This window comes from Catharus ustulatus, chromosome 31 (genome assembly GCF_009819885.2).
Source record: "Catharus ustulatus isolate bCatUst1 chromosome 31, bCatUst1.pri.v2, whole genome shotgun sequence".
Classification (NCBI taxonomy): domain Eukaryota; kingdom Metazoa; phylum Chordata; class Aves; order Passeriformes; family Turdidae; genus Catharus; species Catharus ustulatus.
The window spans coordinates 1,260,589-1,275,336 of record NC_046251.1 but is presented as its reverse complement, the minus strand read 5'-3'; the positions used below and the strand labels follow the sequence as shown (position 1 = coordinate 1,275,336).

The window sequence follows — 14,748 nt, the reverse complement described above, 5'->3', positions numbered from 1 at the left end:
TCAAAAACAGCTCTGGTGTCCCCAAACTCAAAAGCAGCCCTGGTGTCATCAAATTCAAATACAAGTCCTGGTGTCTTACAAACTCAAAACAAGTTCTGGTGTCCCCAAAATCAAAAGTTCTGGTGTCCTCAAACCCAAAACCACTTCTGGTGTCCCACAAACTCATCAGCTGCCCAAGGTTTGAGACCCTGGTGATGTAAAAAGTTCCCTGAACTGGGATTTTGGTGCAGCCACAGCTCTGAGGAGTCCCAGGGGTCCCTGGCAGATGTCAGAGAGGGATTTAATCCCCACAGGATTTAAACTCAGCCTTACTGATTTAGTCCCGTCTCTGCCTCAAAGAAAAAGGAGAAAATCTTGGCACTTTGAGTGATCAATCCCAGCTCCATTTCCTCACCCACATTGAGTGACCATCCCCAAAACTCATTTTATCAAAACCCTCTCTCAGAGAGAGCTCACAACTGCTTGGATGAATTGTTCCTGTGACTTCATTCTTGCTCACATTTTCCTCCCCAGACTTTTCTGCATGAAATTTCAGGCCAGAAGGAACCATCATGATCTAGTCCAGCCTCCCACACAACAATCCCTGCAGTTCCACAGCAGCTCCTGCACCTCATGACTGTGGGCAGGTTTTACAAGAAACCTCCATCCTCATTTTAACACTAAATTATTGAATTTTCTGACTGTTAAAATGCCAGGTTTTACTTATTTTAGCTTCTTTTTCCTCCCAGGTCAGGTGTAGGTCCCTCCCTACTTTCACACCTTCAGTTTTTATTACAGAATTATTTATTTACAGGTGATTGTTCAAAGTCCTAAATCTCTATCCATTAAAATACCAAGTTTTGCTTCTTTTTCCCTTCAGGTCAGGTGTAGGTGTGTCCCTACTTTCACACCTTTAGCTTTTAGTACAAAATTATTTATTTACAGGTGATTATTCAAAGTCCTCATTTTCTGGCCATTAAAATGCCAAGTTTTGCTTTTTTTAGCTTCTTTTTCCTCCCAGGTTGGGTGTAGGTCTGTCTTTACTCTCACACCTTCAGCTTTTATTGCAAAATTATTTATTTACAGGTGATTGTTCAAAGTCCTTATTTTCTGACCATTAAAATGCCAAATTTTGCTCCTTTTAGCTTCTTTCTCCTCCCAGGTCTGTGTAGGTCTGTCCTGATTTTCACACCTTCAGCTTTTATTGCAAATGTTTAAAATCCTAATTTTCTGGCCATTAAAATACCAAATTTTTCTTCCTTTAGCTTCTTTTTCCCTTCAGGTCTGTGTAGGTCTGTCCCTACTTTCACACCTTCAGCTTTTATTACAGAATTATTTATTTACAGGTGATTATTTAAAGTCCTTATTTTCTGGCCATTAAAATACCAAATTTTGCTTCTTTTAGCTTCTTTCTCCTCCCAGGTCTGTGTAGGTCTGTTCTGATTTTCACACCTTCAGCTTTTATTGCAAATGTTTAAAGTCCTGATTTTCTGGCCATTAAAATGCCAAATTTTGCTTCTTTTTCCCTTGTAGGTCCCTCCCTACTTTCACACCTTCAGCTTTTATTACAAAATTATTTATTTACAGGTGATTGTTCAAAGTCCTCATTTTCTGGCCATTAAAATGCCAAGTTTTGCTTTTTTAGCTTCTTTTTCCTCCCAGGTTGGGTGTAGGTCTGTCTTTACTCTCACACCTTCAGCTTTTATTGCAAAATTATTTATTTACAGGTGATTATTTAAAGTCCTCATTTTCTATCCATTAAAATACCAAGTTTTGCTTCTTTTTCCTCACAGGTCAGGTGTAGGTCTGTCCTGATTTTCACACCTTCAGCTTTTATTGTAAATGTTTAAAATCCTAATTTTCTATCCATTAAAATGCCAAGTTTTGCTTCTTTTTCCTTTCAGGTTGGGTGTAGGTCTGACCTTACTTTCACACCTTCAGATTTTATTGCAAATGTTTAAAGTCCTAATTTTTTAATCCATTAAAATGCCAAGTTTTGCTTCTTTTTCCTTTCAGGTCAGGTGTAGGTGTGTCCCTACCTTCACACCTTCAGCTTTTATTGCAAAATTATTTATTTACAGGCGATTGTTCAAAGTCCTCATTTTCTGGCCATTAAAATACCAAATTTTTCTTCTTTTAGCTTCTTTTTCCCTTCAGGTCAGGTGCATCGAGGGCACTGCTGGGATTAACCCCTCACTACCCTGTGGATGATAATTCTCCCAAAACCATGGCTTGGCATGTAGTTTAATAGATAATGACTCCTAGATACCAAAGCTGAGCTGAATTCCTTAAGAATTTGGTCACACTAACACTTTGAAAGACAATTGGTTAGAAATTAGTTTGTGTAATTGGTCATTTCACCTTTAGAACTTCTCACTTAGATTGGATGCTGTTTTTTTGTATAAACTTTTCTGTTAGTTGTATTTTTAATCCTCCTTGAACCTATAAATGTGACTGTCTCTCCTTTGTTCTGAGAGAATCCTGCTTGACCACCCTTCTCATGAAATAAAGATTTTTGTGGAACACATCTCTGGTCTTTCTCTGCTGGCTGAGTGAGTTGCTGAGAGTTTGCTGATTGGTACCAGCATCCTCAAGTCCTGGTAAAAGAGTCACCAGAGACAAAAAGACAGCTCACACCACCCTGTAGTTACAATATGGCTGGGAACAAGAAAGCAGCTTTGCTCTCAAGCTGCTCAAGGACAGGAATTCCAAAAAAATATTACACACCTGCCAGAGCATGTGATGCTACTCACAGAGTGTTTCTAAAGGGGTGCTGCTCCTCTGCCCAATGAACTTTCTGTAATTTGTTTTGCACCATGTATACTATTTAAACCCATGATTTCCTTGAATAAATGCTCTTTTTTGCTCTTGTTACTGCCCTCATCACTGCCCTGGAACCACACACAGTAACACTGCCTTGTGGATGATTCAATTCCTCCAAATCTTCCCCTGGCCCCTGGAACTTGCTATAATAGATAAAGTTTCCTAGATACCATGGTTGAACCAGATTCCTTAAGAATTTGGTCACTCTCTGACACCTTGAAAGATAATTGGTTAGAAATTAGTTTGTGTAATTGGTCAGTTCACCTTTAGAACTTCTCACTTAGATTGGATGTTGTTCTTTGTATAAACTTTTATTGGTTTTAGTCTGAACCTATAAATATGATTCTGAGAGAATCCTGCCTGACTCCCTTCCCATGAAATAAAGATTCTTGTGGAACACATCTTGTATGAACCCCAATCTTCCTCTGCTGGCTGCTGTGAGCTCCTGAGAGATGGCTGATGGATATCAGCACTCTCAGCTCCTGGTAAAACAACTACCAGAGACAAAAATAAATAAATAAAAAACAAAAAATAAAAAAAAACCATCAGGAACCATTCACTGACCACCAAATTCCCGATGACCATGACCATCATGAAGACAATCAGGCACATGGCCTGTCCTGCCACCTCCATGCAGTCCCACATGGTCTCGATCCACTCCCCGCACAGCACGCGGAAGACGATGAGGAAGGAGTGGAAGAAGTCGTGCATGTGCCAGCGCGGCAGCTCGCACTCGGGGCTGATCTTGCACACGCACTCCTTGTAGTTTTTGCCAAAGAGCTGCATCCCCACCACGGCAAAGATGAACACGATGATGGCCAGCACCAGGGTCAGGTTGCCCAAGGCACCCACGGAGTTACCGATGATTTTTATCAGCATGTTCAGAGTGGGCCAGGACTTGGCTAGTTTGAAGACTCTCAGCTACAAGAAAAACCCAAAACCAAACAAATCTTAAAATTATTTCCTAAATAACAACCATCTTGGTGTTTTACATAAAGGTAAATCCAGTGACTGAAGTGTTTCTGTATGTTGTTAAAAAATGTAGAAGGTGCGGGGGGAGGAGGAAGTGATTTAAATCTTACTCTGAATTTCTTATTTTTTTCTCTGTGTTGTTAATAAATTCCTTCTTTATACCCTTTAAGTCTTTCTTGTTTTTGCTCCTAAATCCTACCTCAAAAAAAAATTAAGTATATTAAAATTGGCAAACCTAAACTAAACCAAGACATCCATGCTTCTGCTACTGAGGTTACAGGGAGCAGAGAATGTTCAACATTTCTGGAAATTTGGGTATTTTGTATTTAGTTATTCCCCAAAATGCTTAACCTTTCTGGAAATTTGGGCTTGAGTGCTCTGTATTTAGTTATTCCCCAGAATGCTTAATCTTTCTGGAAATTTGGATATTTTGTACTTAGTTATTCCCCAGAATGTTAAACCTTTCTGGAAATTTAGGTATTTTGTATTTAGTTATTCCCCAGAATGTTAAACCTTTCTGGAAATTTGGATATTTTGTACTTAGTTATTCCCCAGAATGCTAAACCTTTCTGGAAATTTGGATATTTTGTACTTAGTTATTCCCCAAAATGCTTAACCTTTCTGGAAATTTGGATATTTTACACTTAGTTATTCCCCAGAATGCTCAACCTTTCTGGAAATTTGGGTATTTTGTATTTAGTTATTCTTCAGAATGCTTAACCTTTCTGGAAATTTGGATATTTTATACTTAGTTATTCCCCAGAATGCTTAACCTTTCTGGAAATTTGAGTATTTTGTATTTAGTTATTCCCACACACTGATCTCCCTTCCCAAAGGAAAAGTCTCCCTTCTCTGCCCAAATGCAACAAGTTGGAATATTGGAATATTGGAATATTGGAATATTGGAAATTGGAATATGGAATATGGAATATTGGAATATTGGAATATTGGAATATTGGAATATTGGAATATTGGAATATTGGAATTTGGAATATTGGAATACTGGAATACTGGAATATTGAAATATGGAATACCAATCGGAAAGATCGCAGCACGGAAAGTCCTTCCACATCTGCCAGACTCAGTTCCATTAAACTGAGGGAGACAATAAACCCATCAAAGATGTTCCAGCCTTCTTGAAAATAATAGTAAGGATCCATTGCAATGAGCTTGAGGAACATTTCTGCCGTGAAAATCCCAGTGAAAACCTGGAGTGGGGAGGAGGGACAAGGAACAAGCAAAGAGTCACTTTGGGCTTAATTTCTGATCTTCAGGTTAAGTCTCAACAAAGAATTGATTCTAAGTCCAAGTCCACACCAAGAATCCAAGCATCCCAGCAAGTCCATCCACATCAAGAACCCAGGGATCCCACCAAGTCCACATCAAGAATTCAGACACCCAAGTCCACACCATGAATCCAGACATCCAAGAACACATAAAAAATCCAGACATCCAAGAACACATCAAGAATCCAGATATCCAAGTTCAGATCAGGAATCCAGGCATCCCACCAACTATACATCAAAAATCCAGACATCTCACCAAATCCACACCAAGAATCCAGGGATCGCAGCAAGTCCAGATCAAGAATCCAGGGATCCCACCAAGTTCACATCAAAAATCCAGACATTCCACCAAGCCCACATCAAAATTCCAAGCATCCCAGCAAGTCCACACCAAAATTCCAAGCACCCCACCAAGCCCACATCAAAAATCCAGACATCCAAGTCCACACCAAGAATCCAGACATCCAAATCCACACCAAGAATACAGACATCCAAGTTCACATCAAGAATCCAGATATCCAAGTTCACATCAAGAATCCAGATATCCAAGTTCACATCAAGAATCCAGACATCCAAATCCACACCAAGAACCCAGACATCCAAGTCCACATCAAAATTCCAAGCATCCCACCAAGCCCACATCAAAAATCCAGATATCCAAGTCCACACCAAGAATCCAGGGATCCAAGCTCACGTCAAGAACCCAGGGATCTCAGCAAGTTCACATCAAGAATTCAGACATCCAAGCCCACAACAAAAATCCAGACATCCAAGTCCACACCAAGAATCCAGGGATCCAAGCTCAGGTCAAGAACCCAGGGATCTCAGCAAGTTCACATCAAGAATTCAGACATCCAAGTCCACAACAAGAATCCAGACATCCCACCAAGCCCACATCAAAATTCCAAGCATCCCACCAGGTCCACATCAAAAATCCAACATCCAAGTTCACATCAAAAATCCAAACATCCCACCAAGTCCACACCAAGAATCCAGACATCCAAATCCACACCAAGAATCCAGACATCCTACCAAGCCCACATCAAAATTCCAAGCATCCCACCAAGTACACATCAAAAATCCAGACATCCAAGTCCACATCAAGAATCCAGACATCCAAATCCACACCAAGAACCCAGACATCCCACCAAGCCCACAACAAAAATCCAGACATCCAAGTCCACACCAAGAATCCAGACATCCCACCAAGTCCACATCAAAATTCCAAGCATCCCACCAAGCCAATATCAAGAATCCAGACATCCAAGTCCACACTAAGAATCCAGACATCCAAGTCAACATTAGGAACCCAGACATCCCACCAAGCCCACATCAAAATTCCAAGCATCCCACCAAGCCCACAACAAAAATCCAGACATCCAAGTCTACACCAAGAATCCAGACATCCAAGTTCACATCAAAAATCCAAGCATCCCACCAATTTCACATAAAAAATCCAGATATCCAAGTTCACATCAAGAATCCAGACATCCAAATCCACACCAAGAATCCAGACATCCCACCAGGTCCACATCAAAATTCCAAGCATCCCACCAAGCCCACATCAAAATTCCAAGCATCTCACCAGGTCCACATCAAGAATCCAGACATTCAAGTCCACAACAAGAATCCAGGGATCCAAGCTCAGGTCAAGAACCCAGGGATCTCAGCAAGTTCACATCAAGAATTCAGACATCCAAGCCCACAACAAAAATCCAGACATCCAAGTTAACATCAAAAATCCAAACATCCCACCAAGCTCACAACAAAAATCCAAGCATCCCACCAAGTCCACATCAAGAATCCAGACATCCCAGCAAGTCCACATTAAAAATCCAGACATACCAGCAAGTTCACATCAAAAATCCAGACAACCAAGTTCACATCAAAATTCCAAGAATCCAGACATCCAAGTACACATCAACAATCCAGACATACAAGTTAGCATTAAGAATCCAGACATCCAAGTCAACATTAGGAACCCAGACATCCCACCAAGTCCACATCAAGATTCCAAGTAACCCCTTCAAGTTCACACCAAGAATCCAGGGATCCCACCAAGGCCACATAAAAATTCCAAGCATCCCACCAAGCCACAACAAAAATCCAGACATCCAAATTCACATCAAAAATCCAACATCCAAGTCCACACCAAGAACCCAACCATCCCACCAAATCCACACCAAGAACCCAGGGATCCCAGCAGGAGCAGACCTGTGGGGAGCACTCTGCTCTCTGCTCTTACCAGATTCCCCACGGAGAGCACGTGCTCGAACTCGGGGGTCATGGGGTGGTGCTCCATGGCCATGAACAACGTGTTCAGCACGATGCAGATGGTGATGGCCAAGTCAACAAAAGGATCCATGACAATCAAGTTCACAATCTCCTTCAGCTTCATCCAGTATGGGTGGCACTCCCAGATCAGGAATGTGTTGGCAAATTTGTACCAGCAAGGGGGGCACTTCCTTTGGGACTCTTCCAGTTCTGCAGGTACAAAATAAAATGAAACAAAATAATAACAAAACAAAATAAAATGGAGTTGAGGCTTTATCTCTGAGGTTGAAGGATTACAAAAATGTGAACTTTGTGAAAATGGCCACGGAGGTGACACGAGAGAAGAGCTGGGTCAAGTTTGTGGGGAGGAATTCTTCATGGAAAGGGTGGTCAGGTTTTGGAGGGGGGTCCAGGGAGGTTTGGGGTCTCCATTCCTGGAGATGTCCAAGGAATGACACTCAGTGCTCAGGTTAGACCCAACGACCTTGGAGCTCTTTTCCAACCTCAAGGGTTCTTGGATTCTGGGATTTCATGATTTTATGGAGCTTCTCCTTTGCCCCTACACAAATTCCAGCCCTGTGCTTCAGCCCCACCAGGATGATTCAGTGCAAATTATTCCAAATCAAGAGCTATATTTAACTGGGAACTGATCAAGGTAAAACAGTTAAAACCAAAGTTACAGATTCCAAACTGCGTTTGGTGCCAGCTTTTAAATAACTGAGATGAATTCTGTGCTGAACACAGACACAGTCTAAAAGAGGAAAGAGATGACATAACACTGCTGAAGATTTTCAACAGGAATAACCTGATTAAGACTAACTACATCCATTTACAGAACTCAAACACAGAAATGCTGTGCCCATTTTTTTTCTTTTTTACACTGGGTAGGGGGAAAAAAAAACCTCAAATGAAGAGTTACCCCCATTTATTGACTTGCTGGTCCCAGTCAGGCTGTGCAGCTGTGCACCCTCACCTTTTATTCCTGATGAAAAGGGAAAGGACCACTGTGCTCCCCTTCCCATTGGTTCTCTGGTTGCTTAGTATTGAGTTGCCTTGGAATTTCTGAAGTTAAAAAGAGGCCCATGGCACTGGAGCCCGTGGGCGTTTGCGCAGGAGGGGAGCAGCAGCAAAACCCTGCTCTGTTTCTAAGTATATTCCACTTTTCCTACAATTTTATTGCAGGAGACAGCAGGAATTTGAGATCATCAGCTGCATGTGGCTGCTGTTCATGAATTCCTGCTTATAACACGTTGGGAAATCTCATCTCTGTCCATTCCAGAATTCCCACCATCCAGCAGCTCCTTTTTTTTTTCTGACAGCTGTCACATTGCAGCTCTCAGTGCAGCTCCAAACCTTCTCTCCCACGGGCTGGAGCAGAGGAAAGTTCTCTCAGTGCTTGGGAGAAATGCAGAACACCCCTACCTGACACTGCCTTGCTCCTCTGATCTCCACACTGCATCCTCTTTATTGAATTTATTGAGTTTCTCTTTATTTCTCTTTATCAAGTTACAACTCTTTGTTGCCTTTACCTCCATCTCGATGCAATTTGGATGCAAAAATTAATGAACATCAAGTCTAATAAACATTTCTTTATCAATAACGACCCCAAAGAAGCAGATTTAGGTGAAACCATGCTGTTAAAAAACAGGTGGGGCAGTGTTCTTTATCTCCAAAGGGGATATCTCCTGTTAATGGGGAATATTTTATAAATCAGGTGGGGCAGTGTTCTTTATCTCCAAAGGAGATATCTCCTGTTAATGGGGAATATTTTATAAATCAGGTGGAGAAGTGTTCTTTATTTCCATGTGAGATATCTCCTGTTAATGGGGAATATTTTATAAACCAGGTGGGGCAGTGTTCTTTATCTCCAAAGGAGATATCTCCTGTTAATGGGGAATATTTTATAAACCAGGTGGGGCAGTGTTCTTTATCTCCAAAGGGGATATCTCCTGTTAATGAGTCATATTTTATAAACCAGGTGGGGCAGTGTTCTTTATTTCCATGTGAGATATTTCCTGTTAATGGGGAATATTTTATAAACCAGGTGGGGCAGTGTTCTTTATCTCCAAAGGGGATATTTCCTGTTAATGAGTCATATTTTATAAACCAGGTGGGGCAGTGTTCTTTATTTCCAAAGGAGATATCTCCTGTTAATGGGGAATTTTTATAAACCAGGTGGGGCAGTGTTCTTTATTTCCATGTGAGATATTTCCTGTTAATGGGGAATATTTTATAAACCAGGTGGGGCAGTGTTCTTTATTTCTAAAGGAGATATCTCCTGTTAATGGGGAATATTTTATAAACCAGCTGGGGCAGTGTTCTTTATCTCCATGTGAGATATCTCCTGTTAATGGGCCAGCTGTTAAAAACCAGGTGGGGCATTTTTCCTTATCTCCACAGAGATATTCTGCTAATGGGCTCATCCTGTGACCCCCAAATCCACCTACCCTCCACAAGGGTGTTGGTCAGCCCAGTCATGACACTGTTGGTCCTGTCCTTCCTGCCATAGGATGCGTTCACCTGATCCATGGAGACCAAGAGAGACCCTCCAGGCTTCTTCCTGATCTCAATTTCTGTGGTACCCTGAAAAATTCAGATTAATACAAATTAATGCACACTTGAGTCTTCTCTGAGCTTTACTCTGCATTTCCATATTCTGAATTTTCTGTGTTCTTTGTGTCCTTCCCACCTCCCTATGATTTTAAGTGGTCAAACCAAAACTCAAACACTTTTTTCTGCTGGACCTGTAGCCTTAGACAAATCACAGATTGTATTTTAGAGAACATTTCTAATGACACACAAAGTAATTAATTCAAGCAGATGGGCAGTGACTCCCATCACAACCTGCTGGTCAGAGTGAGAACTCCACAGCAGCCTCACCTGAGCCACAAATTAATAAAGTTTATAATTTATAATACACAAAATGCTAATTACTACTTCCTCTCTACACATGCACTGTGCTGGTCACCCCATCCATGCTCTGTCAGAGGATTAAATATTTAATAAAATATTAAATATATTAAATATTGCAGCAAAATCTTCATTAATGTGCTAAGGAAGAATAAAACTGATGATTAACACAACTAATTAGGGTCAAACAGGTTGCAAGAATTTCAATAAGTTAAAAAAAACAGCTTGGAATTTATAGGTTTGGTAACCAGATTTTCTCAGAAATAATTGATTTAGGTCTCTCTCAAATGATGTTGTTTCAATTGGATTCAGATTCTTCTGTGCCCTGCTGATATTCTGGGTTTGGAGCTTTATTTCTCTCCTGCACTCTGAAATGTTGATCCACTAAAAGGTTTTCTCAATACCAATTCATTCAAGTAATTACAAAAAGCCACAGGAGAATCTGACAATTAATAAAGGAGTATTTTACAAACTCATTATTTTACTAACAGCTGCCCCTTGAATTAATGAAAAATTCAGAGAAAATTCAGAAAAATTAGAGTGAAAAGATTGCTTGCATTTCCCTTTAACCTTCAAATATTTTATCTTATTGTGGAGAATATTCACACCTCTAAAAACTGGGTTGGTTTTCCCATTCCCATGCTTTAAATAGCTCTGTACAAATCTCCCCAACACACACCAAGGCTCCTACTATTAATAGTCCTTTAATTAAGGACTCCATTCCAAGCCTTTTTTAATTTTTTTTTTTTTCCCAGCAAGCTGGAAGGGAAGGAGGTGGATTGTTGATTTTGGGAAGGAAGGAAATGGGTGGTGGAAGCTCAGGGTGTTTATTAGCACAGACTGACCCATCCTTGGAAAGAAGGAGGATGATGAGGATGAGGATGAAGAGGAGGAGTGCTGGAATCTGACCACAGAGAATTCTCTGAATCCTTCAGAGATCAGAGTGCAGGAATTGAATTAAAACCTCTGCATGGATTAAAGAATATTAAACCACTCATACATGAAATTGAGGTGTAAGCTTAAGTTTTAAGTAAGTAAGTTTAAGTAAAAATGTGTTTTAAGTAAAAGTCCTAGACATCAGTGTAGAAAACAAGTCACAGTGAGAACTTAAAAACACAGTTTTAGACATAATAAAAATATAGTAAGAATAGTGCTTACATTTTTCAGCCAGAACAGATAGGTCATATGTGCAGATTATATGTAAACCTTCATATAAAAAATTAGAATTCTAACAGGTTAAGAAGAAATGGTTGAGATTCGTGTTTTTAGCTAATTGGCAACTTGTAACTAAGAATCTGTGAATAAGAATTTGCAAAGAAGAATTTATTTTATTTTATTTTTATTTTATTTTATTTTATTTTAAGAGATGCTCTCGCTCTCTCCCTCTTTTCCCCTCACCACCATCATCATCATCACCAGGAGAAGACAGGAGCAGCTTCTGCTCCTAATCAGGACTTTTCTTCAATTTTGGGACTTTTCTTCTAATTTGGGACTCTATGAAAGCTTTAACACTTGGAACTCTGCCTTTTGACACTGATGTGCCTTTACACAACTTTAAAAAAATAAATATATATATGTAAATATAAAAATGGGAATAAATATCTATATCTACATTTGTATCTATATTTATAGCTATATTTATATATTTTATCCTTATTTATGCATATTTAATCTACATTTCCATCTACATTTCTCTCAAATCCTTACCCCTCCCAACACTGCATTTCAGACTTGAACTCTCTCATTCCTTTTGCTTTCCAAAACATCCCACATCATCTACCTCGGGCAGGATGCCTTTAAAAAATTATTTATAAATAAATATCTATATCTACATTTGTATCTACATTTATAGCTATATTTTAGCTGTACTATACATTAAATATAATTTATATACTATATATTATATATTATATATTATATATTATATATTATATATCATATATTATATATTATATATTATATAAAATGTATTATATAAAATATATTCTATAAAATATTATATATTTTACCCTTATTTATGTATATTTAATTTATACTTACACCTATATTCCTCCCAGATCCTTACCCCTCCCAACACTGCATTTCTGATTGAACTCTTTCGTTAGTTTTGCTTTCCAAAACATCCCCCATCATCTACCTCGGGTAGGATGTGTTTAAAAACTTATTTATAAATAAGTATTTACAAATAAATATCTATATCTACATTTGTATCTATATTTATAGCTATATTTTAGCTATATTATATATTAAATATATTATATATTATATATCATATATTATATAATATATATTATATAATATATATTATATATTATATATTATATATTATATATTATATATTATATATTATATATTATATATTATATATTATATATTATATATTATATATTATATAGAATACAGAATATAGAATATAGAATATTATATATTTTAGCCTTATTTACGTATATTTAATCTACATTTACATCTACATTCCTCCCAAATCCTTACCCCTCCCAACACCGCATTTCAGACTTGAACATTCTCATTATTTTTCCTTTTCAAACATCCCCCATCCTCTACCTCGGGCAGGATGCGTCCCCCGGGCATGCTGGAGGGGGGCCCCCCGATGAGGGACACGACGCCGTTGCAATCCACGGTGCTGTTCCTCTTGAGGCTGCGGCGCAGCGCGGGGAAGATGCGCGAGGAGCGGCTGCCCTGGCTGTAGCCGCTGTAGCCGCTGTAGCTGCTGCGCCGGTCGCGGCCCCGGATGGGGATGAAGAGCGAGTCCCTCCTGCCCTCGCTCTCCTCCACCGTGCTGTGCTCGTCGTCGGCGAACTCGTTCTCCGACACCGGGTCGCGGAAGCGGCCCTTGTAGCTGAAGATGCTGCTCTTGCTGTTGTGGCGGGAGAGGAACGGCGAGCCCGGGATGCTGAGGAGAGACTGGAGAGAAGGGGAAGGGTGGGGTGAGGAGGATGGACACTGAGTATGGCTGGGAGGTTTGCCTAGAAACACAAATTCTTTGGTTTGGTTTGGTTTGGTTTGGTTTGGTTTGGTTTGGTTTGGTTTGGTTTGGTTTGGTTTGGTTTAGGAAGGACCTTGGACCTTTCCTAGAATCACAAATTCTTTGGGTTGGTTTGGTTTGGTTTGGTTTGGTTTGGTTTGGTTTGGTTTGGTTTGGTTTGGACCTTGGTGCTTTCCTAGAATCATGAATGGTTTGGTTTGGTTTGGCTTGGTTTGGTTTGGTTTGGTTTGGTTTGGTAGCGATCTTGGTGCTTTCCTAGAATTACAGCTGGTTTGGTTTGGTTTAGGAAGGACCTTGGAGCCTTCCTATAATCATGAATTGTTTGGTTTGGTTTAGTTTGGCTTGGTTTGGTTTGGTTTGGTTTGGTTTGGTTTGGTTTGGTTTGGTTTGGTTTGGTTTGGGAGGGACCTTGGAGCCTTCTCAGAATCACAAATTCTTTAGTTTGGTTTGTTTTGGGAAGGACCTTGGTGCCCTCCTAGAATCACAAATTCTTTGGTTTGGGAAGTGCCCCTTGTAGCTGAAGATGCTGCTCTTGCTGTTGTGGCGGGAGAGGAACGGCGAGCCCGGGATGCTGAGGAGAGACTGGAGAGAAGGGGAAGGGTGGATGAGGAGGATGGACACTGAGTACGGCTGGAGGGCTTTCCTGGAAACACAAATGCTTTAGTTGGGTTAGGAAGGAGCTTGGTGCTTTCTTAGAATCACAAATCTTTGGGTTTGGTTTGGTTGGACCTTGGTGCTTTCCTAGAATCACAAATTTTTTGGGTTTGGTTTGGTTTGGTTTGGTTTGGTTTGGTTTGGTTTGGTTTGGTTTGGTTTGGTTTGGTTTGGTTTGGTTTGGTTTGGGAGGGACCTTGGACCTTTCCTAGAATCACAATTGGTTTGGTTTGGTTTGGTTTGGTTTGGTTTGGTTTGGTTTGGTTTGGTTTGGTTTGGTTTGGTTTGGTTTGGTTTGGACCTTGGTGCTTTCCTAGAATTACAACTGGTTTGGTTTGATTTAGGAAGGACCTTGGAGTCTTCCTAGAATCACAAATTCTTTGGTTTGGTTTGGTTTGGTTTGGTTTGGTTTGGTTTGGTTTGGTTTGGTTTGGTTTGGTTTGATTTGATTGGTTTGGTTTGGTTTGGTTTGATTGGTTTGGTTGGGATCTTGGTGCTTTTCTAGAATCACAAATGGTTTGGAATGGTTTGGTTTGGACCTTGGACCTTTCCTGGAATCATGAATGGTCTGGTTTGGTTTGGTTTGGTTTGGTTTGGTTTGGTTTGGTTTGGTTTGGTTTGGTTTGGTTTGGTTTGGCTGGGACCTTGGAGATTGTCCAGTTCCACCCCTGCCATTGGGGTGGATGGTTCCACTGTGATGCCTTGGGTTTTATCTTTATTTTTCAGATTCTCTGGTGCTTAGTGTGTAACTCTAAAACTTCATGTTAGGTGTTACTGCAGAATCAAGGACAACTGGTACCCAAAAATCAGAAACAATGGCTGAGGGAAGGGAGCTGAGACTTCATA

The 14,748-nt window shown here is 40.1% G+C and overlaps 1 protein-coding gene across 1 annotated transcript in view; it reads right to left on the bottom strand.

Annotated features, from left to right (window-relative positions):
* The window catches only part of LOC117008989 (sodium channel protein type 8 subunit alpha-like), a 76,047-nt gene that overhangs the window by 34,582 nt on the left and 26,717 nt on the right, over positions 1 to 14,748 (bottom strand). The window contains 6 exon segments of the mRNA XM_033083134.2: positions 3,367 to 3,723; positions 4,809 to 4,982; positions 7,306 to 7,544; positions 9,782 to 9,917; positions 12,807 to 13,094; positions 13,759 to 13,830. Coding sequence (XP_032939025.1) covers positions 3,367 to 3,723; positions 4,809 to 4,982; positions 7,306 to 7,544; positions 9,782 to 9,917; positions 12,807 to 13,094; positions 13,759 to 13,830 — 1,266 coding nt within the window.